The 27,628-nt window shown below is 41.0% G+C and overlaps 1 protein-coding gene across 1 annotated transcript in view; it reads right to left on the minus strand.

Annotated features, from left to right (window-relative positions):
- Positions 1 to 10,244: 10,244 nt before the first annotated feature.
- traf4a (tnf receptor-associated factor 4a) overlaps positions 10,245 to 27,628 on the minus strand; it is a 36,856-nt gene continuing 19,472 nt past the window's right edge. The window contains exons 2-7 of the mRNA XM_004558204.3: positions 21,875 to 21,926; positions 18,323 to 18,427; positions 18,068 to 18,229; positions 15,756 to 15,917; positions 14,633 to 14,788; positions 10,245 to 14,055 (exon numbers count right to left, since the gene is read on the minus strand). Coding sequence (XP_004558261.1) covers positions 13,423 to 14,055; positions 14,633 to 14,788; positions 15,756 to 15,917; positions 18,068 to 18,229; positions 18,323 to 18,427; positions 21,875 to 21,926 — 1,270 coding nt within the window. The 3' untranslated portion in view covers positions 10,245 to 13,422. The remainder of the gene's footprint in view (positions 14,056 to 14,632; positions 14,789 to 15,755; positions 15,918 to 18,067; positions 18,230 to 18,322; positions 18,428 to 21,874; positions 21,927 to 27,628) is intronic.

Below are 27,628 nucleotides of genomic sequence, written 5' to 3' on the forward strand. Positions count from 1 at the left end.
CCACAGCACAGATGTGGGGAATACAACTCAAGACAAGTGTGGGGGGTGCTGCGTGTTTCAGTGCAGCGAGATACAAAAGACAAACCACACTTGTTTGAATAACCCTGTGCTGACATCTATACATGGGAACAAATGTTCACCGAGGTACTGAACGGCCAGGCCCCCAGAGGAGAGACCTGCTCGACAGAGAGCGGAGAGTGTTTACTTTGAAACGACGGCGGTGTCATGAGGAGCTGAGAGAGGTTGGGAAGCCACGTTTAGCCGATAATCTGGGTCGGACCATCTGGTCAAGAGTGTCACTGTGTTTCTGATTTCCTGTTTTACTAATTAAAAACACAAGAAGCACCTTTTTGTGAGGAGGCTGATGGATTTGATTTACTTCTTCAAATGGATAACTGAATGACATTTGTTAGAGGGTAAGCTTATGTAGCACGCAGAGCCAGTCTGGGAATGCTGTATATATAATCTATACTTGTAATATTTCTGATCACTTCCAGTTGTATCTGCCCATCTGGATGCCTCAGCAAGCCCATTGCCCTCCCAGTGTAATCGCTGTTGACACAGGAAATTTAATCTAGAAATCTTGGTGATTATGAAAGTGGTTGTAATAGGATTAAACTTGGGCTGACAGGGGTGTGACATCGTTACTACAGGGCACTACTCCATAAGTACACCACTGCTGATAGGATAAAATACGGCTTGGCTCAGGAGCTGCTTTGTGCCCACTGGTATACTGGTGTAAAAATATACAGATATTTGTATCATTAAAAGCAAAGGAGCAATACATTATTTTGCCAATTTAATGTTTATGTTATGTGCCACAGGAAAGACGGAAAACTGGCAACACTTTTATATTAAAATTCAGAGTGAAGGAGATCATCAATATCATTGCTGAAAATAAAGGAAAGCAAAACAGCTCAGAAGATGGTGAAATCGTTAACTAGGTCTTACGCAGAGCTTGCGCACATGCTTTGTGTACTCTCATCCTGTTTACTGCCAACAGGAGGCAGTGTTAGTTTCTGTCGTCAAGGGCCGTGTCATTACCCGATTCATGCCCATAAAGCCGATTTGTTTTAAACATCCACAAAATGCCCTGCTAGAAACTCAGTTTGTCATACATGGTATTCTTTCTGTTACTTCCTTTCACAATAAAAGTCCTTATCATCTGTTTATGTACAGTTATTTAGACACCATTACTTCAGTAGTGCTGTAGTAGTTTTTTTTTTATCAGCGTATGCATCTAAATATATATATAATAATCAACAAAATAAAGCATGCCTTTTTAATTGAAACTTTCTTTTATAAAATTCTACATTTAAGAAACTAAAACTCGTACACATACACACAAAGAAAAGTATGGAAGCTTGTTTGTGTCACTGAAACAGATACTTATGCCTTGCATAAGTCAAAAATTTCAGCTTAATAACTCTAAACTTCTAAATAAATCATACAAAAACTGAGAAAATAACTTCACCTTTGGAGCTTTTAAGTTGAAGTTTTTGAAATGACCCCAAATTTCAATTTCTCTCTGCCTAGCTCAGTGACTGAAACAAATTTCCATAAACACAAGACTGTGCTGCAACAGAACAAATCAGCTTCAGTAAGATGAAACAAATAGTTTACATTGCCGTACGCATGCACATCTGTATAGGCTGCACGGCCCTAATATATCATTCTGCAGAGTCAAACACCTACACAAACTGACACAAACACAGCACCATGAATAACCTTGCCGAGTGAAGTCAGCAGCTTTGTGTGGTATGTTTAAAATAATAATAATAAAAAAGATAAACACACACACACCAAACCAAAATAAATGCTCTCGATTAATTTAGCCTACCTACCTGTTAAAGCTCTACTTGTGGCACAGAGAGAACAGCGACATCTGTGCCCAGTGAACATGAGGAGATAGACAGTGTGGAGTATAGTTAACAGACTTTACCAGTCAGACTGCCCAATCACGGTTAAGCAATGAATTGTCTAGCCTGCCATAACTATGCATTAGAGGATGAGTGAAAGTGTATTTGCGTGTTTCTTTATTTTGTGTTTAAACTTATTTAAAGTTATTTTACATTTGTTTAAATGCACTCAATGGGATCAGTATGCCAATATTTATTTTGCTAATTTAAAGGGGTTCTGTTTTTCCTGATTTCTGTAATATATATATACTGCTACAGTAGTGAATGCTCATATATACATACAGTATGTATGTAAGTAACCCCTGTAGGCAAAGAGCTGAGGTTTCAGACATCTCTAAACACTTCTCTTTTTACAGTTTTTTCCACTGTTCAGTGTTTATGATGTCAATGCAGTCAAAGCTCCACCCACAAAAGCCCCTCTCACCTCCAGTTTGTAAGACACAGCCAATAGGAAGAAAGTTAAAGGAGGAGGGGCTAAAATTGTTTGATTCAGTCAACGAATGTACTGTAGGGTTTTATAAAGGGTTATTTTGAACTTCAGTGAACAGAGAAACCCTAGTAGGATCCAGTAATAATATTATGGAGCTGGAAATGTGGAAGTTAACATGTGAAGGTTGTGGCTTTTGTCTAGAATATATATTACATGTCTCACTCCCACTTAAAATGAATCTACAGTACAAATATCTACAGTGAGATCTGTTACTGGCATTATCAAATGTCCAGTCAGGCTAATGCCACATCTGTGGGATCAGAGGTTTAAGATGAATGAATGTGTAGCAGCTTCATTGTGTTCAAAAATAAATTCATATGCCATTTTTAGTAAGACGATACCTGCTAGTTACAGTTGTGTGCAATTATATTCCAGAAATGGGAAATAAAAATAGGCCAAAGACCATAAAGGGTCTATTTTTTTCTGGACTAAGGTTCTTAAAGTCTTTTTCTCTGCTCATGTATCTGCCTTTGTGGCCTGTTACCATACGGCCAGATTATGGGTTGCATGGTTCGAGCCACAAAAAGCCATTACTTAGGAGCTAAAGGCTGGAGTTAAGATTATCTGCAGGCCTTCAGGCCAAAGAGATTTGTTTCCACAAGCACAACACATCAGTGTGTTTAGTAGTGAGAGGATTCTGGGGTGACAGCGGTTAAATCCAAGATTAGGCTAATTCTGGCTGATGACCATTTTGGTTGAATTTCTGTGGAGATCCACTAACACTGAATGTGCCTGCGCATATAGAATTCAATCACTTCATTTAGTTTAGCTACAGCTGTCAGTTTGTGGAAAATAAATGAGCTTGGCACTGGTTACATGATGGTGGAAGAGATGGGGCATCAACTCGCCATGAAATGAGGTAGAGCAAGGACACTTAAAGGCAGGTGTACAGTTATGTTCTTAGTGTGCAACACTGTTCCTTTAAAAGCAGAGTGACCCAACACCACCTCCCAAGAGTACTGGGGGTCTTCTGCTCATATGTCAGTCCTTCACACCCATTGGCAATGGCTTCAAATACATTAAGAGCTACACAGTTTGTGCATAGCTTCATATGTTGATGCAACACGTTGTCTTGTGTGCCTGTCATAATTACAGTCATTAACTAACCATATATGCACAGTTTGCCTCAATTTTAAAACTTTAATCAGATTTAAATCCTCTGCATGCCATCCTCTCCTCTGCGGGTTTCTGTCTTTCCCCTGCCTGGCAGCTCCATCTTCAAATTCTTTTGTCCAAGGTATCCACCTCTGGACATCTTCAAATCTGCTTCCTGTCTCGTTGTCAGTGCCACTGTCTCCAATCCATGCATCATACCAGGTCTCACTGCCATCTTGTAAACCTTCCCTTTCACTGCTATCTTCTGTCACAAATCACCCCTGACCCCGGTCAAACAAGGGCTTCAGAGCCGATCCCTGATGTAATCTCACCCCCACTTTGAACCCATTTATCTCTCCTCACCACTGTCTCGCTGTCCTCACACATATCCTGCACAACCCTCACATACATCTCTGTCCCTCCTGACTCCCTCATGCAGTCATACCGCAGTTCCTCTCTCAGCACCTTATCATATGATTTCTCTAGATCCACAAAGTCACAGTGTGATTCCATCTGACCTTCCTGTACTTCTCCATTCCCACTCTCCCAAGCAAACATCACATTGTCGTGCTCTTTCTCTGCATGAGTCCACCATTCTTTTATCCATCTATAAAAGCATTTGTGTACAAATCTTAAAAATGATCAAGTCGAAGCTTTGTCACCACCATGTGTCTCTTTCATCTACTGCTAAAAAATATGACACTAATCTCAAAGCGGAAACACTCTAATGACCATTTGTATAATTATTGAAACTGAACAATAACAGCAGTTATGCAGGACAGAGTCAAATCTTGAACAACAGCGCATCATTGCCGTGGTACGCTATGACTTTGTTTTTAATCCATTTTTGCCATTATTTCTTAAGGACAAATTGTATTCCTGTATTTGTCATATTCATGTTGTGCACAGTTTCATCACTGATGCTCATTTCTCTTATATTCCTCAGCTCTCATGATGATAAATTTCAAATATTCCAGGATGTTCTCTTCTTTAAATGTGTTTATCTGCAGTTCATTACTAAAAGTGGCCCCTTATTTTCACACTAGCCTTGAATGTTGTTACTAGAAGACAACAGCAACTTTAAGCTGCTCTTTATTTTATGATGCACAAGGCAAGTGATGGTAATAGTCATATGTGATGTGGTTATTACTGGCAATCAATGTCTTCAAAGTGGTGTATCGTTTTTGAAAATGTACTTTATGAAGTCTGAAAAAAGAATGCAGTGAAGGTTACTTGAAAAAATACACATTTTAGTCATTTAGTTTTAAAACGACAAATTTATGAACTGAACACAGACAGCTGTATGCTATATTTGAAGCACATTTGTATTCATCAGCCAGAGATCTCTGTCTCTGACATGAGTGGGTGAGCCCCTCTTGGTTCCTCACCCGAAGGCTCTTGTTTTATTTTCCAGTAATCAAAGCCAATAATTGATCCACACTTGGCAGCGGTGTAGTGCTGGAAGGTAGCCACGGTAGGTCGGACTAACCTACGACCTCAGGTCACTGTTTCTGGTGTTACACGGCTGGCTTTAAAAAGAGATGAAATCTATCTATCAGTCACCAGATGGATATTTATCAGATGTATGTCTGACCTCTGACAGAGGCTGCATACATGCAGGAGAGGCCATCTTTCTTTTGCTTTCCACACACTATATCATGCAGCTGTCTTGCACTGCTTTATCAGATTCTGTTGTATTCAGGTCGTGGTTATAACAGGTCAGGTCAGACAGCCTTATCATAACATATGGTCGGAATTTCAAGGAGAAGCTGAGAATACCAACATTGAATTTTTATGGAAGAATAATAAAAATGACACCCCCACATAAATCTTACAAGCTGTTAATTTGGTTTACACATTTAGCTGCGCATACCAATAATGCAGTAGGATTTAGACGGAGAGAGCATCTGTCATTGAATTGCATGAGTCATACATGGTCGGGCTCACGGCTGACTGTTTTTTTTTTTTAACGATTTTTAATGGTTTTTATATGAGGTGCGTGTTCGTTATGCATTCAGAACAAGTCGCAGGTCTGCACCTTTGCATCTGCTCCAATTTAAAGATAAGTGGGATTATTTCAGTGAGTCACTGAGGGAGGAGTGGGGTGGGGCTGCTTCTGACTTAAAGAAGATTATATTATGGATTACCAGACAAAGAACAAGCATGAAGGTCAAATTAGTTATTCTGACTTTTAATACGCAATACTTTTTAGTCGTTCTCAATAACCGTTGTAGGGTATCTTTTTAGAGAAGTTCACAGGAAATATTTACTTAATACTTAATTAGGTGCTGCAGCCTACTTGTTCAGAATATTAAAAATACTGACTGCCCCCAGTGCTACCCCTCCTAGAAGATGCACCCATCGTATAAATTAGAAAATCCTTGGTGACTTCCTTCTTATTTATTGCATTCACAGGATTTTCAGAACACTTGACCACTTACCTTGACCTTGAGATTGAGGTCATCAAAATTCCATATTGTTTGAGATTTTCAATAGATGGACCTGTGGTATCAATTTGAAAATCCTGCGTTGCCTCGTTCTCAAGTCTTCGTGTTCACAAAGATAGGGGTTTATGCCTGCCCGTCCAGCAGAGGAACAGCAATTACCCCAGCAGCCTTTTGCGGTTGAGGTGCAAAAATGGGTAAAATCTTTTTAAGATTATGATGAACTTTGACATTGTATTTAGTTGTTTATTTTAGGTTTGTTAATTCCAAAATAGTGTGCTTGTTAACTAATTTAAGCTGAATAATTAGCATGCATAGCTAATAAGATAATAATAATAATGGTTAGTTGACTTGGTGCTGATTTTTTGTTTTGAAATTATGTCTGAGTACTTTAAAAAGAAAAAAAGTCTTATCATCAAAACAAGTTGGCGAAGGGCCGACAAACATTTGTGTTCACTTATCTGTAACTTGTAACATCCTCTGACTGAACATTTTTAACTTGCATGAATTATCTTATCAGACACTTTCACTCTGTCCAACAAGTCTTTTAGCTCCACCACTTCCTGGATCTAAGTCAAGGATGAGAATGAAGGAGGGTTGGGTGTGGGGCTAGAGACCCCACCCCATAAGAGGCTAACCACAACAGAAACACAGATGGGAAACCAACAACAAGAAAACCTGGGAGAGGAAGGAGTTTTGATGGCCCGTGTTCTGGTTTAACTCCTCTTTGGTGAAGGATTCTTTAGTTTCCAAGTGTCTCAAGTTTGATTTGTGCTATGTTATCATTAGTCATCTTCTCTAAGCAGATGATGTGCTCAGGCTGAGGGCTATTGACATCCTCAGACATCATAGAACAGCTTCGCACTTGTACATATTGACGTTTTTCCCCTCATTTCTTTTGATGGTGGGTTGCAATAGTGGTTAGTTGTTTACGCCACACAAGAAAGAAATCAATTTTCCCCACTCACATATCTTGTTATCTTTCTCCCTATCATTCAGGCCGCTGTATTGGATGTCAACAAAATATCGATATGCAATCTTTTGAGAAAAGTTTTCACAGGACTCTGAAAACCTGCAGGATTTTTTTTTCTAAAAAAAATGTTAAGAGGACCCTGAAAACTTGCAGTCCTGTGAAAAATTAAACGTAAGCTGTGCTACCATGTCCTTTTTAGAGAGAAATGGCTTTTCTCTTAGCAGCTCTTCAAAACATCCTGTGCTTGTTCAGTCTTTGTGTAATTGTACTGTCATGAACTTTAACATTTTACATGCTAACTAAGGTCTGTAGAGTCTGAGAAGTGCTTACACTTTTTGCATACTCCATCTTCAAATTCTTACACCTTCTATATACAAACTACTTTTTCCTTATTTTTTTCATTCTACAGCCTTTTTATTAAATGTGAAGAGATTAGTTAAAACATTGAAATCAACAATCCTTCTGGTATCTTTAGGCCATATATGAGAATATTTTTCTGTAAATATTTAACTTTAGTTAAGATAAATTTTTTTTGCCAAAGTCCTGTTCACAGGCCAGGAACGAACTGTCATGCTCACGTTCATGTCTGATGATTTATCTGACTCCTGAGGAAACTCCTGCTGTGTAGCACATATGTTTACTTCTGCTAGGATTTTTTTTTCTGCTGTAGGACACCATCTCACTCTTGTACCACCCCGGTTCAGTTCCTGCTCTGTGAGCCACGATTGTTTAACTCCAGTACGAGGCACGACAGCATGGCACCGCTTCATAAACCACAGCTTCTCTTTGATGTGTGTTTTTTTTAATGGGCGAGGAAAGCCTCCATGGGTTGGGCTCCTCTCCGCCTTCACCACAACCTCCTTCTTTAACCCAGATGGGATCTGATTTTTAGCTTGAGTTTACTAAAGTATAGGTGAGCTCAACAAACAGGAATGATACTGGTTTATATGAAAACGTGACTGTGCGTTTAAATTGTTAACCAATGGGAGCTGAGGGTCAAAATGTGCAAAGCCAAAGGGCAGCATTGTACATCAAACTGCACGTGAGTCTGTGCTTCATGGGAAACATGGAGCCTGCTAACATGTAATTAGCTGTTACTATTTTGATTCTGCATCGCCCTGAAGCGGCACAGTGTTGTTGGTTGTGTGTCTTTTGCCAGGAAAGTATGAGGCTGTCATATGGTTTTTCAGCCTCATAGTGTTCTGCCTTTCTTTATTATTGAAGAGAGGACCCTTTTCCTTAAATGAATGACTTCTATGACTTGTGAAAAAAAACAATCCTGAATGAAAGGTAAGCCTTCTTAGGAAGTGTTTTTTAAGATTATTGGCAATTTCCTCAAAAAGCAAAGAAGCAAAGGGAACAGTCATGCGGTGCTCCTTAAACAGATGTTGTTTTCATTCTTAAATGAAAAAATAAAAAATATGGGACTCCGATAGTTGATATGATGGGTTTTTAAAAGACTTTGGCCAACTCCTGTACAGTAAGTGGAAAGCAGGACTGTCCTCCTTAGGGACCTCTCAGTGACTTTGAGGATAAAAGCTCATTTTCCTCTTCCCTAAATCCTGCTGCACTGAACATTATCCAAACTGCAAGCTAATGCAAACTCCTGGCAGAACTTCAAAGCAGGGAGGGCTGGTGTCTGTCTCACTTCCTTTGCCCCTTTTCCTCCCCTGCCCTACCCCCTCCAACTCCAGCAGAGTAACAGCAGATACAACTGAAATCAAACTGATCCCTGACCTAGAATTGAGGAAGTGACTCTGTTTGTATAGGAGGTCAGTCATGTTTGCTCTAAAAATACAACTGCACTTGAAGGACAGAAAACCTGAGGTGGATTAATCGAGTCCAACAAAAAAAAATTGTTGTGGTTTTGAATATTAATGAGTTTAAAAAAAACAGACAGAAGGCAAGTTTGCTAAATGTGAATGTTGAGATGAACTTTATAGCTTTTTAGTATCATTAAGTTTTAATGGTGATAATATATTTCATCAATAATTCAGAGGCATTTTAAGTATGAGTGTATTTTAAATGCAAACAGTATAAATCTTCTTCAGTCCAAAATCACATTAAACTAGAAAGGCATTCAGAGGGTGCAGCACTCCACCAAGGTCAGTGCAGTTAATATTTTAAATAAAGTTTAATGGTTTAATGGTTTAGCCTAGTCTCCATCTCTCCAAGAAGCTTTACGACATCCAGCCTAGTAGTTACTATATAGACAGAAAAACAGACAAACCAACATCGTTGAAACAGCCCAGGGCTTTATCCCAAAATTACTTTAATAACCAAGAAAATGATCTAGAGAGTTTGCCAAGATTTTCCTCCTTGGCAGTGCTCCACATCTCCACCAAGATTCATGAACTTCAGCCAGTTCATTTTTCCATAATATTGCTGACAGACTGATAAATAGTACTTAAAAATTACCCCTGTTGTGGCTACTGAACAGAAACACACAATTTCATTATCAAATCATAGATGCTTTCATTACTTGTTACAAAAAACGGTCATCTCAAGTCACTAATCACAGATATATTAAGAACTTGATTCAGATTGGTTAGATGGCTTCCTTTAATGAATTGGAATAAAAGTAGTTCAGTGGCTTCCATAATACTGGGATGTACCACATTATACTGCTATTTTTGGGCCCAGAGAGCATGCTCAGCATCATTCTTAATAGTCGAGTCCATAAAGAGCATGGACTAGTTGGCTGACTTCCTGTTGGCTCCACATAAACACAAACAGCACTTAAATAAAATAATCAGTGACTCTTTGTTTCCAGATGATTTTGAACCCCATGGATCAAATTAAAAAGGTTGCTGATCCTAGAATATTTAATATTGTTGATGATCTGGATCTGGAGCTCCAGTCACACAGGCATAGAGACTAGTTGGCAACCACTTGGCAAACACCTGTCGCTAGGGGAAAATATATAGTCCCAGACTGATTGTTGGGTGTTTCTGGTTAGCAGACAAGTTAATCTTCCATGCAAAATAGGAGACCACAGCAATCTGCTAGTGACAAAAACAATCACAAGGAGGAAGCACGTTCTATGGGACTGATTTTGCCTGGTAACTACTCGCCAGCCAGTCAGGGAATACACATTTTTAACTGGATACTACCAGGTTTTTCTGACCAATTTCTAGGCCTGTGTGAGTAAGGTCTAAATATATAAAATGCGCATCACTGACTTTTGTCAGGGCACTGTCACTGACTGACAGTTTGTAAAGATGTGGGAGGGTGCTAGGTCACATTTGCAAACATACCAGTATACATGATGTCTGATGATTTAATTTAGTGGACAAATGTGATCAAAAGATAAAACAAAACAATTATAATATATGGTATTTTATTTCAGTTAAGAAATTGACAAGCACTCATCAGTCAACATATTAAAACATTTGTACCACGTGTGCAAACTCACACGACGGCTCCTTAAAATAAATACTTTTAAGAGGAAATAATACAGACAGAATATGTAAGGCTCAAACCACACGGACGAACAAATTCTCCAAATGTCCAAGAGACGAAAGGGTCTGAAAGTTCCCAAAGTCACCCCGACTCTCCAATGAAAGGTGTTTGTATAAAACAGCTAGGTACTTTTAAAAATACAGAATCTTACAAAAAGTTTTATTTTTTCACTTCTTTAAATCACTGGAAAATATCAGCTGGTATTATGACAAGAAATCAGGAAATTTTTCCATGTATAATCATAAAAAGACAGAATGTGCTTCTGCATTTTTACATTAGTATTCACATACATCGTGAGTGAACTGCATTGAGAAAGTCCTCCACACCTCGGATGGTGCTGTGATGGAGAGTGGTGTTTAGCGCAGGGCCGCTCCCCATTGTTGCATTATGCATCGATCTTGCTATCTTTTCAAAATAGCTGCAGTATACCCTCAACGCCCAGGCTACGTAAAACACACTTCACAGCCAAGTGTTCATTGTCTTTATAGGTTATATTAAAAACAGTGTTCACATTTCTGCATATAAAAACAAACCAAAAAAAGTAAAAAACAATATTCTTTTCGACAATTTGTCATCTTTCCAATGGTCCAAAAGAAAGAACAGCCATCAACAGGAGAGGATTTTACAAGTTACAGTACAAAAATGTGATCCCGGTGATAGCACATGAAGCATGCACGTGTTTATGTCGCCCTGCTCAGCCCTAAAACCCTCATGCGAAGACATACTGTATAAAAAGGCCACATGGCTTTTCCTTCTTTTTTTAAATGCACAGGTACTCCGACAGCTGACCTCTTTGCCCTACTCATCCGAAGACCAACAGAAGGTGAGTTTGTTTTTATCTTATTTGGGACTCCACTGTAGATATGAAGCCTCTAAGGGTCAGTACGAGTGTTTGTTTGGTTGAAGCTACTCACACCGGGGGGGGGGGGGGAGGGGTCAAACTAGCTAAAAATACAAAGTCATGGAAAGGTCCTGTGATGGGAAGAAGAGACAGACCTGTAGTTTCATTGTTGACAGGTGAAAAAACGCTTTGAGAGATTTTGAAAGCAAACATCTCAACACTGAAAAACCTTTGACACACCATCTTTTCTCAATGGAAAGAGAAAATCGTACAGTCGACATGACTTTGATGTCCTGAATGTCCTTTTTGGACTTTATAGTGATGAAAGGTTTGTGAAGAAGAACCATTTCATAATATATTTTTAACAGTTTTTAATAAAACAATCATTCTTAACCCGTTGCACTGGAGGCCGTGGTTGGCCTGATGAGCTTCGATGCTGTGTGGTTAGCTGATCATAATCATTTCATAACCAAATATGTCATCAGTCAAATGTTTGTATGAACAAAATCCAGAGATATTTGTCTGCTCTTGATAATCAGATCAATAGTTCTTGCTTTGCAAGAGACGATCTGACTGAACAACTGTTGCACTGAAACAACATGAGCAGGTCTGATTGGGAAGATAACGTTAATGTTTCAACGGCTTGCTGGATATTTATTGTTTCAGTGGTTTAAGTCTAGCAGTTGATAACACTCATATCTTTTGTTACAGCTGGTAGGTAGTTAGCTTATCAAGAGGAAACAAGAGGAAAAGCTGTTTGAAAGTGATGTATGAGTGGTTTACAGTTTCTGTGAGCATGCTAGGACTAGCTTGGTCCAACTTTACAGTACACCATACATACAAGACACCACATTGTCTGGCATTAAGGTGGACTTCAAAGAAGTATAATATGAGTGACTACTCCTCTGTGTTGTCTAAAGCCATCCACAACTGAGTAATCCCCACATGACTGTTGGCTACAGTTGCTTGAAGGCTAGCAGGAAGGCTAGCTGTTAGCCACGCTAAGATTATAAGCTATAGCAGCTGTATCTTTTCCAAAGAATTCATTTTCTTATTCAAGCCTAATCAAGTTGAGTAAGCTGGATTGGTAGTTCAAAAGGCTAACCTAGAAACTGTGATCCACTCATGCTTGCATTCACAACTACGGCCAATTTAAACTCACCAATTAACCTAACATGCAAGTCTTTGGACTGTGAGAGGACACCGGAGCACCTGAAGGAAAGCCATGCAGAACAGCCAGCCAGGAAGTTCAAATCCAGAACAGTCTTGAATCATTATTCCATTAAAACATGAAAATGATCAATATTTGAGCTGGAAGTTTCTCACCCGTGAACACTGACCTGTTTGTGTGTTCACAAATCTCACAAGCAGTTCTTACTGCGTATTCAGGGTTCATATATACTGTATGAGCACATGTACAAAAGGCAGTTGGGCTTGAGCTTGAGTCCTCTGCTCCCTCTTCTTTAGATCATCCCAGATAAAAATGGGACATCTCTAAAACAGCTTGTTTTTTTCCTTTTTTCCTACTCTTAGTGTAGAGGCTAATGAAGCCCTTCAGCTTTATTTTATATCTGTTCCATAATCTTTTGTATGGTAAAAACAAAAACAACAAAAGCATAACTTAAGATAAACTCTTTAGGCACTGTTTGATTTCCAAGGCTTTCAGTTGTAGACTGTGATTAAAGGTCAACAAACGGAAATTGAAAAAAAAAAAAATTAATAATAAAAGAAACAACAGAGATTGATGGCTCTGCAGACGAAACACTTTCTCCTCTCTGATATATCAAGGTCCTCCAAGTCCACTTGCACAGCCAGACAGACTCACTACAAGCTCTGTGGTGGAGAAGTTATAAGGGCAGAAAGTGTCTAAAGCAGGTGTCCCCAATCCCAGTCCACGAGGGCCGGTGTCCCTGCAGGTTTTAGATGTGTCCTTGATCCATCACAGCTGATTTAAATGGATAAACTACCTTCTCAACATGTCTTGAAATTCTCCAGAGGCCTGGTAAAGAACTAATCATGTGATTCAGGTGTGTTGACCCAGGGTGAGATCTAAAACCTGCAGGGACACCGGCCCTCGTGGATTGGGATTGGGGACCCCTGGTCTAAAGGGTAAGTCTGTATAAGTTCTCAAGGTTAAGTTTCAGTTCCAGTCTTTAACGAATCTTTCTCCTTCATAAACAGAAAACAAAGTTTGCATCTCAACCCATTATCTTCTGGGGAATCTCTATAGAAGCCTTGATGAAGATGCAGTTGTCCCGGACGTAGTTCCTCTTCTTGATCTCCTCGTGCGAGATGAACTTGGGGTAACCGAAGCCCAGCGTGCTCTCGTCCAGCGAGTTACGGCTGCTGCAGGGCTTCTGGAAGTTCTTCCAGTTAGGGTCGGGGTTGAAGGTCTCCGTGATGTGCTGGGGTTTTGAAAGCGATGGGTCGCTCTGGTCCAGAATGGAAAACGTCACCTTGTAGGAGAAGGGCCACTCCAGCAGGTTGTCATATTCTCCGGGCAGCACGCGGATATAGACAGAGAGGTGAGAGCCCTCACCACTCCCATTACCATTGAGGAAGGCTGACACCTGCAGCTTGTAGCCATAGCGGTGAGTGTAGAAGGGCGGGCTGAAGAACTCATGGTTACTTCTGAGTTTGGCCTCCTGGAGTTTCCGTGAGTAGTCACTGAGTTTCCAGATGAGTACGCCATCGTGGCTTACAGACAACTCCTCCATCTCCCTCCGCAGCTCCAGGATCTCCTGCCGCTGACGACCCACCAGGTTACACATCATGGTCAGGTGGGACTTAGTGGTGTCTTCCAGGTGACGACCAATAGCCAGTTTGGGGCACTGCAGAGAACGGGGAATCTGATTATAAAAACAAAAATTGGCTTCCCATCAGTGTAAAAGAATGCTTTTGCGCTAATCTTAGTTATTTATAGTATTTCTCCCAGGTTTTATACAGTATGGGACACTTAAAACTTCCTGTGTATCAATTAATAATAAAACAAACAGTAATATGATGAAGATGAGCATGCTCAGACTGCAAAGTGAATCTGCACTCTGCTTTTGTGTTTGTACTTTCCATCAGGCCATCTTTAAATAGAACAAGTCAAGCTCTCCAGATGCTTTTTAAGTCTTAACAGAACACCAAGCCGGAGTTTGGTGCTCATAAGTCACTCTTCCTCGAGCATATCCACATTTCTCCAGATTGATGTGGGTTTTATAAATAGACAGAAATGCACTGTCAGAGTGTAGAAGTGTTGATCTCATTAAAATAGACCCTACAGCCACAGCAGTGCATGTCTGAGAAGAAGAAAGGCAATACTTTGGACACATTTACCAAGGACCAGAAGTTTCCTTCTTGGACAACAAAGGCAAAACATTTGACAAGTCATCTCTTAAGGTCAAATGATGCAGGTCTTACCCTGTGTTTGCACCCGGCATCTTTAAAGGGGCAGAGAACGAGGGCGCTACCGCAGTTATCCTTCATATGGTTAGCCAGGTCCTCTCGGGCAATGTTGGGTGTGCCGCATTGGTTTGGGCACTGGACAGGAAAGCGAGGGCAGTGGTACTGATGGTTCTGCAGAGGACAGACAGCATGACCAGTAAGAACACAGACTGCACACCAAGGCTCAGATTAATAGCTGTACAGGGGAAAAGAAGCCCTTGAAAGTACCCCCCAAAACTTGGGTTTAAAAATGAGGCTACAGAGATAAAAAGCATAAAATTATTTTTATTTTAGCTTCAAAGAAAAGAAATGAAACTATTTGTTATAGTAAATACGTTATGGTTTTAGATCCATGGCTGAATAAACCAAGGAAAGCAGTGGATCTGGTTAATTGTGATTAACATTTTTATACATTTTCATCCATTTTATAAATGTCGGCTGATCATTTCATAAACTGATTTCATTAAAACCAGTCTATAAAATGTCTTCCATATCTTCATGTGACGTATTATATTGCATATTATTGTAAATTAGTGTATGTTGTCATGGTAAAATCAGCAGCTGTTTGAGATACCCCATTATAGACTAGATGGCGACATGAGGAAGCAAGATAACACCTATCTTTGTAAACCAATTAAATGAGCAATACTGAGAAAAGCTCTGAATATCACGTGACAACGGAAAAAGCTCTTCAACACTAGTGTGTGCTATGACCAAGATTGGATTATTACATCTTGGCCTGTCACGTGGGGGGAGGGTGACACTGACTGCTCTGCCTCTGGCCAGATGTGTGCAGCAGGAGGTGCCTTCCCCATAACAAAAACCCAGAAAGAAAAAACAGCAGCTTCACACTAAAAATCCAGCTGCCACAAGACAGAGACACCATAAATGGAAACATCCTTCAGCTACAGCAGGTTTTCTCTTTGCCATCGGGCCCCAATAGGCTGAATTACAGACAGAAGATAAAATGTGTCTCTGCACTTCATCTTGCCAAACATAATTATTTCACTAATAAAAAATAAATACATTTAAAAAAGAAATTAAGGAGCCTTTTAGGAAAAATCACAGCATCTGGTCATAAACTTAATGTGAAACAGACCTGGATTGTGTCGAAGACGAACTCCTTGCCGCAGTACTTGCAGGGCTGCGTGCGTTTGGGGCACTCGGCCATGCTGTGTTGGGACAGCAGGCGACGCATCATCCTCGCCCCGCACTTGTTCTCGCAGTAAACGCTCTCTTGAGGACATACACCCTGGTGATTCTGGAATGAGAAAAATAAAAAATTAGATCGGGGTTATGACATAAATCTATGATTCAGACATGGAGGTGTGCATATTTGATGGTGTCTTTTATTTAAACTGCATTTTAATTAACAAAATAATGCCTGTTAAAATTGGGTTATACTGAATGTTATTGCAGCAATGAACACACCTGGATCCATGAATAGTAACGAATCATGGGGATCTAACTGGATCTTAATCTAATAACAAAATGTTCACCAATTATATCTAATGGTGTCCAGCACAGAAAGCAAAACCTTTTTTTACCCATTTTATATTGCTAGATTTGTGAGGCAATTTAGTTCCATGTATTACCACTACTTTTCCAGTAGCCACGGGAACTGAACTGAATTAATTTAATAAAAATAAAAACTGTATATTTAGTTTTAAAAAATGACCTAAATAAAACAGTCTTCCATTCAAACATTTTTTTAAAATTCAAATTAAAGTGTTTCTGCCACTGACCATTTGTTTTGGCATTTTGCCAACTTTCAAAACTTAAAATTTCACATTACACATGTCAGAATTTTGACTTTTTCCAAATTTATGCATCTTGAAATTTCAACTCATTCAGAAATAACTCCTCATTTTCAGATAATAACCTAAAATTATAAGATAGAATATAATATAATAATGAATTGCATTTATATAGCACTTTTCGGGGGCCCTCAAAGTGCTGTACAATTCCACTATTCATTCACTCTCACATTCACACACTGGTGGAGGCAAGCTACAGTTGTAGCCACAGCTGCCCTGGGGCAGACTGACAGAAGCGAGGCTGCCATATCGCCCCTCTGGCCATCACCGGTAGGCGGTGGGTGAAGTGTCTTGCCCAAGGACACAACGACAGAGACTGTCCGAGCCGGGGCTCGAACCGGCAACCTTCCCGTTACAAGACAAACTGCTAACTCTTTGAGCCACGATTGCCCTAATAACGCCTTTATTGTCACTATACAGTTGTACAATGAGATACAGAGCATCTCCTACTCAGTGCAAACATGCCTGTTAGCACTGCAGCACTATATACATATGGAGAGTATTAACAGAGAAAAAATATATAAAATGTACAAATATACAAAATTATAAGATGATAACTCTTAAGTGTTATTATCAACTTTAAGTGGTAGGAACAAGCTTTCGCTTCTAATGTGGATAAACTCATTAAATTGTTAAAAATACTGTTTAAAATTAACACCACATTGTAGGGAATTGTTAGCTTAAATGCACGGCTAACAGTTGTTAGCTAAGAGAAACAAAGTAACAAACTATATTTAATTTACTGTACAAAAACCTAAAATAGCTATCTATAAATATAAACTTATTGTTTAACTTAAATATATAGATAACAGTTGCTAGCTAATAACTACACTACAGTAGAGACAAACAATTTAAGCTGTTAGCTAAACTGTAGCTGTAAAATACCTATGAAATGGAATAGCTTCAAAAAGCTAACAAATAGAATTATAGATAAATAAGTCATATTTAATAAATGACAAGTTGAATGCAGTTGCTAAGAGTAAATGGCAACCTCGAGCTAACATTAAACAATGTGAGAAACAGTGTTAATGAAGGAGTCTTGAGTCCAAGGCTGCAAGAGTAAGATATTTAGTTATTTTATAAGTATAACCAACTTTGTAGAAACTTTAACAACCTATTTTTTTTGTCTTGTGAATAAATGAATTTTCTGAGTACTGCTGTTAATCTCAGCAGCTTAAAGGCACATCCATATAAATGCTTACATTAGATATTAGGATTATTGGTAAAGGTCAAAAGTATATTAATGTTCCTGTAATATTGGGCAAAGGGGAAAGCAGAGTAAACAGAGGAGGGGCAGGCTGGCAGTAATGACAGAGGTGCTAGTGAGAAGCCTGAATTACTTCAGCTGTGGAAAACACTTTCAGCATGAAAGACACGGTTATATATTCTTTCTTTCTGCCAACACACGTGTTATTTCAAAATAGACCTAGACTCTCCGAGGGCTCTGACACGTGCATTCACTTTTCCTGCTGCTTTCAACAAAAACACCTTTCATATAACCATGGAAATCATGTGCTGTCACATGAAGTTGTTTACAATGAGAGAGAAACCATAATAAAAATGATTTTTTTTAAAAAAGGTGTGAAGTGCTTACCTCATAGGCTTCGCCGGTGAACTCGCTGCCACAAAACTCACACTTGACCTTGCGCTTGGGGCAGTCGTGCTGCAGGTGGTCGGGCAAGTCGCGGCGCGTCAGCTTGACTGAGCAGCGATTGGGGCAGGGTATCACATTGAAGGCGCAGGTGGAGAAGTGGCCCTGAGAGACACAAAACAGGTCATCAGAATCACCCCACATGCTGGGTGCAGCAGTGGAGGAAGGAGGCATGTATCAGAGGGCATGGCTTCTTACCTGCAGCTGCTTCATCTGGCCAGTCCAGCGACAGCCCTCCTCGCTGTGGATGCATCGGATGGGCAGAGCCAAGATCTGCTGCTCCAGCTCTGGGTCTGGGTAGATCTAAACAGAAAAGCAAGAGGAGGTTGGTGTAGCAGATCCCAGGATGTGTCCCCACTGGTTAAATGCATGTGGCTTTGACAAGTTTTTGCTACATTTGTAAGCTTTGTCATTACTTTGAGGGTAGGAAATATGGGATAAATGAGACACTGGTTAAGTGAATAATGGGAAATCATAAACCAGAATACAGACACTCAGTGGCTGCTCACAGTTACACACACTGGAGATTTATATTGCAAAAAGGGTAAATGCAGCCCTCATCAGACTGCAGCACAGTGACTCAAGCCAAGCACTGCAGTGATAATGAGTAAGTCTGTTGTTTTATGGGACCTCTGAAAGAGTCAGAGAGGGGAGAAAAGAGGAAAAGATTTATTTATTCTTGGTCACAGAGCGATAGGGATGAGTCAGTTTTCTGCCCAAACACCCCAAATCCTTCCCTACAGTACGCTGTCCAGAGGATTTACGGCTCTTTCGCTGCATCTCCATCCCTTGTGCTGTCACACGAAGCACGGGCAGAGCACTGATCAAACAAGAAAAGCCACTTCCTCAAAATGTCACAACAGCCCTCCGAACAAATAACGGCTCCCAGAAAGTGCCCGACTGCGCTCACGTGTCTCTGCCATCGCCAGCAAGTTAAAAATTCATTTGGAAAACGATCTGCAAGGAAACCCTCGTCGTCTCTCTCATTGTTTGCAGCAGCTTTGTTAGGAGATAGACGCCTTTTCAAGTGTTTTAAAGTACATTTCTGAAGTGAAATGACATCCACAGAAAGCGACTCCATTTACACTGAAGGAGCGGTTGAGATTTCAGTGCCATAATCACATTCTCTGAGAAGAAACAAAGAGCAGAAAAAAAGTCCTCTAAAGCACACTGAAACACTCTCTCATTGTTACAGTCTTGGAATTTGCAGGAGGACGGCAATAATGACCTTTTAATAAGTTAGTCGCAGGCAGATCGGGGGGGTTAATCTCTTTGGAGCTCCAAGTTGGGGGTTTATTCTGTCTGCTGCAGCAATTGTTGGCCGTGCACTGCTGCTACAGCAGAAACAGTGCAATCCTTTAATGACTGCAACACTGTTGTTCTGTGGGAGCGAGGTTGTGTTTGTGCACGTTTTCGAAGGACAGTGTTCAGCGAGCGTTACAACAACCCTGACAGGGACCACCAGGATGGGGTAATTTACAGGCGACTGGGAGCCTTGGCAAATAACAGCGTCTGACAGGTGTGCCATGAGCACATCCTTCCCGTGGGGAGTCCCTGCTATTACAGGCGCCTTCATCGCTCTGAGCACAGCATGCAGACCTGCACTGCTGCCCCGCTGAGCCTGCTGCAGCTCGAGGTTAAACCCTGATAATTTCCTTTGTTTTTTAATGAGTTTTAAGGTCACAAAAATCACCTTATTCCTCCCCGCCTGACGGTATCAGCTTTCATTAAATCTGAACGATGATGAACTTCTATTTAGTGCAGTCATCTTTTTCTTTTTCCAGTGGCTTTGAATAAATGAGCTTTGTGCACATAGAACAAGATCATAAAGAGTAAAGTTAACAAACTGCATGGGAGACTTATCAACTGAAGCCTAACGCTGCACTGAAAAGGAGATGATCCTTTCCTGCCCCTTATCCTTGTCTTCCAGTCTCTCATTTTGCAGTGGGGGTGTGGGTGTGTGAGAGCCAGCCGCCGACTCTGAATACAGTTAGTCATTATCTTTTCCCCCTGAGCACAATCTGATTAACTGCATTTATTGTTCAGCTGAAATTTCTTCTGGACATAAAGAGATGTATTAAAAGAGGCGAGGGTGGGGTGGTACTAGTTTTAATAGATTTTCCACTGACTCTGACTCTCAGTTAAAACAAGGATCTGTAAACTTACTTTCAAAAATTCAGCTTTTATCACACCATTATAAAGTCAAAGCCATCACCCTAAAGCAGTTTTTCTGATAATTTGCATTTACATCCGGATTCATGACTCCATCTTTATCTAATCTTTGTACTCGTTAGACATCTGATTTGCATTCGTTCCTAGTCAGGCCAGTGTAGCCCAGTTTATTTACATCCTGAAGCAGATGAATGCAAACAAAACAAAAATGCTACAAAGCTAGCATTTTAATTATTCTAGCATCTAGTGGCATGTTGTTACATTGATCATCTCCAGTCTTATCTGTACTCTGTGTTTAGTTTAAATGCTAGCGTGCTAAATTTCTCAACCACAGGGGTGATCACAGTTAATGTATCTGCTTAAAATCTGGATGCTAACGTGGTAGAAATTCTGTACAAATGGTCAATTCTTTGATCTGGTGCACATCAGCTTGGTCACACAAGCATTTTAGCACACTCACGTTACTTCACGGTGAGCTGTATCATGGCTATTATCACCTTTGGCCTTGCCAAATAGAACTCTTTGAAAACTTCCAGTGTACAGACATCCATAAACAAGGCGAAACTGAGTTTAAAACATGTTCTGTTAAGTGTTTTGTTTAACTTAGGTAATGTTGTTCAGTTTGCACATGACACAAAAGTCTGAGGTTTCAAGAACATCTTTTGTCCATGTCTCAAAGCAAGTCATTCCCCATCGGCTTTTGGCAGAGGGTATTTTTGGTCGCTCCCTTATTTCCCAAATGAGGTCATCGGAGTGGATGGATCCACATCTTTTATCTGACACAGATTTTATACCAGGTGCTGCTTTTTTTTGTTTTTGTTTTTTGTTACATAACCATCCCATTTATCCAGACTTGGGACCAGCACTTGGACTACCATATGCCCCCTGAGCCTGGGTTTGTGTCTGCCCCTGGGATCGGAACCATACAAACCACTACATTATGGGGTCATTTGTTCTCAATAGACTCCCATGTTAAAATACCCCACTTCACATCAATTAAAAAAGGTTTACAACCTAGAACTAAATATATTTGACCTCTATGGATATTTTCCTCCTTCAAACCAACTAAACAGGGTCTGTTTTTTTCACATACTGCAGTAGGGGGTGTAGCTGGTTTGATTGACAGAAGTGTAACCACTCAGTGTTTGCTAGGCCACAGCTGCTAATTGGAGTCAGTGAAGTGAACCACTCAGCTGTGTTTGTGCTGTTATTGCCTTTTGGAGCATTTTCAATGGAAATTATCGGGACTTGCACTTTGGTATAGCCCGTCCAAGATATATCCACTAATTAGCATTAATTAGCAACTCCAACCGCTCATCTAAAATATGCTAATTTGCCCCTCAAAAACAAACAAACAAACCAAAAAACAAACAAAAACAAACAAACAAACAAACAAACAAAAAAAAAAAAAAAACATGGCAGCGGACAAAACACATGTTGAGGCTTCCAAATGTGGTGGGTTTGGTTCATGTTGTTACCATGCTGATTTTTCAACTAAGGAGGGAAAAATGTGCTTTTAAAAATACTCCTGCATGTGTGGGTTTGGCTTTAGTTTGGGATTAGGAGTGTCAGTCGTACCTTGGCATAGTCTAAGGGCAGCTGATCCTCCGGACACTTGAAGACACCCTCACTGCAACAAAAAAACAAAAACAAAAAAACAGAAACAAAGAAAAGTTTAGTATTGAATGAAAAGAAGACAGAGAAAACAAGTTTAAAAGCAGACATTTTAAAACCACACTGGCCCTTGGACAGAGCTAAAAGGCTCTTCTATAATAGTCTGAAAGAGCAGCGTTGCTCTGCCCTTAGTGCTTCTCTGTCTCTTCGCATACACTTTAAAGCTGAAAAGTTCTCTGACTGATCATGCTGCGTGACGCACTCTCATGCACAGTGATGTCAGGTCTGTGAGCTGCTGACTTTAATGACATTGGCTCTTCTGTGTTTGACCCCTCAGAGGACACGTCTGCACAGATTTATATGACTGCAGAGGACAAAACTACACTGTAGAGCTTCATCTGTTTTTCTCTAAAACATAAAGAAATGATTGTGAACCCCACTGTTTAGCTTCTTTTTCTATTTCTCTTTTTGCTCTAGTACCACAGCCGACATAACAAAGTTCTTGTTTTAACAGGCTTCAGTTTTTCTCAGTATACAAACTGAGCCTCGCCTTCATGCTCGAGGCTCATCCTCGGGACGATTTGCCGATCTGCTCCCATAACAGTGAGACGACTATTTTCTGCATTTTTCCCCTGGAGTAGTAAAACCCCAAATAAGACTTTAACACCCACTTTACTACATACCCCCTGTGCAGTTTTTGTGGCGCCACAAAAGTGCATTCAGCAGCCCGTTTAAGGTCCAAATGAGTGAGTGCCATGGCTCATTAGGGCAGCCGTCTCCCAAACTCCCAGCCCTGATGTTGTCATAAAATATTCACACTTCTAAATAATAGAGGCAGCAGCCACTAGGGGTGAGCTGCTATACAGCGCCGAGGCTCACAGCTGCACAGCAGACACTTCTACACACACAAACTTAAACAGACAAAAAATAAATAAAAAAGGAGGCAATCATGGCTCATCTCCTGAGATTTTAACCATGTTATGATCATCTGGAGCCTCCCTGTTATTTTTGAGTCACACATGTTATTGTTGAAAGTCAGGCCATTTAAAAGATGTCACCTTGTGAATCTGTTCATGATAAATATGATCACACGATCATGCTCAGGCTTCACACTGCTATAACGGTTTGTTTTCACACAGTTTTTCTACTCTTTTCTCTGTGTGTTGTCAAAAAGGGGTGACCTCCGCAAGTACACACGTGTCCCCCCACCTGCTATGTAAACCTTGTATTTGTGAAGGTCAGCCAATCAGACCAAAGCTTAAAACAGCAAATTTCTTACATATGAAAAAAGTGAAGGGGTCAGGATGAAATTATTTATGCAAAGCTACTGTAGCTGAAGCTAATATTAAAAATACAGAGCTGGAAATCACTATAACTGGTCCTAATTTCAGCAGTGATTTTGCCTAAAACTACAAAGAAAACAAAACGGCAGGAGAAATGTGTTCTGCACAAAAGCCCTGAAGCTTCATCTGACCTGTGCAGAAGCCTCTCATAACCCCGACCACGGCCACATTATGCTTAAACTAATTAAGGGACAATCGTATGCAAACAGTAAGTGTATGCCTTTTGGTGCTTTAATTTGCTTGGCAGTGTCACCTGACTGCAGCTCCCAGAGGCACAGGGACATGTGACAAGGCGGGAGTGCATGTGCACCCCCTGTCTAACCAGCTGCTGTGAAACCAGAGAGTGAGCAGCAAATGGGGGGGGGGGGGCAGAGGTTAGGCCTGAGATGGAGGGAGGGTTGATGAAAAAAAAAAGGGGGGAGGTTAATGCATGACGAGACAGCAGTAATTCTCTTCCATTAGGGTCACTGTGTCAGCAGGGAGCTGGAGACCAATTAACAAACCCACAACGGGCTGTAAAAGGAGGTCAATCGATTAGAGGCTTCGAGAGCCCAGTCAGCATCTCGTGTGGTGTGAAATCATTTACAGTATTCGTGGCCATCGCAGATTTAGAAAGCGCTGCCTGTCCCACAACTGTAAAGCGAGAGGAGATGGGAGGCGACAGGCTCTGCGCTCTGGACAGGGGGTGATGTAGGCGCAGGCAAGGGTGGTGGGGGTTTACAGCCCGAGGCCCCATCCAACTCGGGCCATGCATCTGACACACAGAGAGGCAGACAGGCGAAAAGAGCCTAGTCACAGACTGTCAGGATAATTCCTTCCCCGGTCACAGAGAAGCTCCCACAGCTCCCACACATTCATGTGTTCGGCCCCACGAGCGATAACGCTGCCCGACTCTCTCGGGTCGCTCTCGAATCGAACTCTCTGTCGCTCCATGACAGCACATTAGCAGTGAACAGCGGGGCTGATGTGAGACACAGCTCCGGTTCAATTCATCCATCTTCTCTGCCAAACAATTTCTTTGGCTAGCGAGAGCTTTCTAGAAGAAATGAAATATAACCCACAGATTTGGGTACAGTACAGAATACTCTGCTACAGGACTGCTTCAAGCGACATGTTTACTACAGAAAATGATTATCTGGATATTGATACAAATTCGTTTTTAAGCATTTATCTAAGAGCACAAAGAAAAGACTGGAAAACTGGTAGAAAGATCAATGGAAAGTTGAACAGGTTCTTATACAGTGCATTTCTACTCACTTGGAACACTCCAACCACTCCAGGATCAAACTACCAACCTCTAAGTTAGTAGGTAGATCAGGTCAACTGCTAAGCTATAGCCACCCTATCTAAGGTGAGATTTGAACCTGGGACTCTACATTATCCTTGTGATACATCCTGCTCAATCCAGTGAGCTAAAAAAAGCAAAAAATTGTTTTTTCTAAATGCTTGATGGTTCCAAATGTGTACAATTTTTCATTCAAACAATTTTCTCTCGTATAGTTACAAGCACTACTTTGGACAGATGTTTAATCCGACAAACAAAGCGATCTGAGGACGTCACCGTGGGCTGCGGGGAATTGTGCACTTCTACTGGACCTTGACATTTTATAGCACTTTACACAGTAAGCAATTAGCAGATCAGTAGTAAAAAACATTGCACAGGACAGCCGCAGCCTGACTAAAGCTACTATAGGGTAAACATTACTATTAAGCAAAGCCTTGAGGGTAAACTTGAACTGTGCACGTGGGAACTCGCACCCCACAAACTTCTTCTGAAATGAGTTCATCATAAATGTGCATAACAGTCGAGATGCTGGTAAACAGCGTTTCGGGGCTGTGTCGGGGAGTCACGGGGGAGCAGCTTAAGAGCGCATAGCATGCAATTTAACACAATCACTTCATTAAAATTTGATCTCCCCCTTCTGTCCACTCAGCTGCTCTCAGGCATTCTTAATATCACCTTAAATTCACTGGTAGGCGACACCGTCACATCGTGTTAGGGGGTAGAAAACACATTCCCCCCACTGCAGGTGAAATACACCCACCCACCTACCCACCAATCAGCCCTTAAATCCCTCTTCCCTCTAATTGCCCTCTCTTTCTCTCCCCTGTCCTTAAATCTTTTCAGGCCCAGATTAAACAGTCGTTCATTCATCCAGCTGATACCACGAGGACAGCCGTCACAACATGCTTCGTCACTCTGCGCGCAACTCCTGACAGGCAGACGGTGAGGAGTACAAATCCCTCAGGTTTAATCTCACCGGTGCAGAGCGGAGTGGTGTTTTTCCAAGAGACAGCGACCGGCCTGCAGGCCACACAGAGACAACATGTTGGTGACAGTCTGCCTCAGAGTAACCTTGAAGCCTGCTCTGTATTGACTAAGAGAGAAACTCCTAAACAAACCCTTCTGTGTTTGCCATTGTGGCAGGCAAGGGCTGTCGAGACGCACAAAACAAACTAAATCAAAAGCACGAGAGCTTCGGAGAGCGCCAGTCTGTGGCACATTAACTCTCTGAGCAGACTTTTGTTATTGAGTCAGCTTCGGGAGCCTTGACTGAACTGCCCACTTATCTCTAGCCGGAGCTCGCTGCCAGCTTTTATGTTCATCCTTATGCTAAAGCCTTTTGTCTTTTCAAGATATAACCAGGATTAACTTTAATATGCACAAACAAAACCTTAAATTCCACCAGTGCGCTGCATGAAGGCTTTGGGTCTCACAGCTGAAACTCTTCTCGTTTCCTCTCAGGAAGTTGAGGGAAAACAAGACCTTTGTTTTATCTCATCTAAAGTTACGATAATCCCACAAATCCATCTGGTTTTGGGTTTATGTGTGCAAGAAGTCAGGACTTCCTTCGTCAAAGTCTCGTATTTTGAACACTAATGAGTACAGATTTCATAGAGACATCAGAGTATGAGTTTTATGGTTCAACTACATTTAAATGATCTCCTTTTTTGCAAGTTTGGGATACTTGATACAAAACAAAACATGTACCTCGAGTTTCACACTGTACTTTCTAACATTTTTTTTTTGTTTTCTGATGTTTCAGTTGCAGGATTAGGGTTTAAAATCACAATCAGTCTTTCTCAGTACAGAAAAACACCTTTTCAATAACCATTAACTAATTTGAGAAGATCCGTTTCAGCTATCGTCTCCCACTCTGCTCCAATTGTTCAGCAGGCCTGGCCAAAATGTGCCAGCGGTACTCGATGAGTCATTCTGTGAGTATAGGCGCAACCCTCTGGGAGCTGCCGGTTGCTAACAAAGCCCCAGAGTTCAACCGCACGACCAGAACTGCAAGCGAGGCAGCAGCATTCTTCGGTTCCAGGGTGTGTCAAACTATATGTGAGGCGGGCATAGCGCTTACGTGTTGAAGTAACGAGGATACGAAAGAGAAAGTAATAAGGAAAAGATTAGAGTTAAGGTAAATCATTTTAACCTGGGTTTTTTCCCGTGGGAGGGAAATAAAACAATCTAGCACGGACTTTGGACTCTGCATCCAACAAACTAAATAAAAATAAAAGTGCTAGCAGATTAAAGGAAAGGAACAACCTCCAAAAACGCAAAATACAGGCAAAGATCGGACTGTACTAGAACGTCTCAACCATTTTTACACGTGGACTCCAGTTCTGAGCCTTTTCATAGGTTAGATGTGAAAATGCAAATATCCCTGCACAAAGCCTGCGTGATATCAGAGCGTGGAGGAGGGAATAGTCTGGAGAATTCATAGCAAGCGAGTGCCTCCTCAAAGTTTTACCCGTGAACTTCCCCTCACCCAAAGCAAACAGACTATTTCCAGGAATTAGAACAGGAAGGACAACTACCTGTTGTTCGTTACATGTGGGCAAGAGCAACTTGGGACGCTGCCAGGACCCGATAGTTGTCATCACAATATATGGAAAGCAGAAATCTACACACGCAAGACTATCAGGGAAATTATAAGTGTGACAGCTACTACCAGTTTAATGAGAACTTCACACAGAGAATTCTAACCGTTTTTCCAGAGATTTAACAGTTCGTTCTTACGTTTTTCCAGCTGTCTCTGAAGCTGTCTGACCACAAACCACAATTCGTTGTAATGTCTTGTGGAGGAGCAGCTTTGCAACAGAGTTTTTAGAACAATGGGATCAACATAAAATACAAAAACCAACGACAGTCAAAAGGTTACACTGACATCCTTCTGCACACCACAAACTCAAAGGTTACAATTAGTATTGTTAGTGCTGCAGCTCAGAGGTCTTCCTGAAAACATCCTGCCTCTAGCCGGGTGTTCTGTCCCTCCGCCTCACGATTAGCTGCGCATCCCCTGAATAAGCCGGGTGATGTTTCCACCTGTGGAACCTGATAGACTTCGCCCACAGCTCATTTGGCTTTCCG

This window comes from Maylandia zebra, linkage group LG14 (genome assembly GCF_041146795.1).
Source record: "Maylandia zebra isolate NMK-2024a linkage group LG14, Mzebra_GT3a, whole genome shotgun sequence".
NCBI lineage: Eukaryota > Metazoa > Chordata > Actinopteri > Cichliformes > Cichlidae > Maylandia > Maylandia zebra.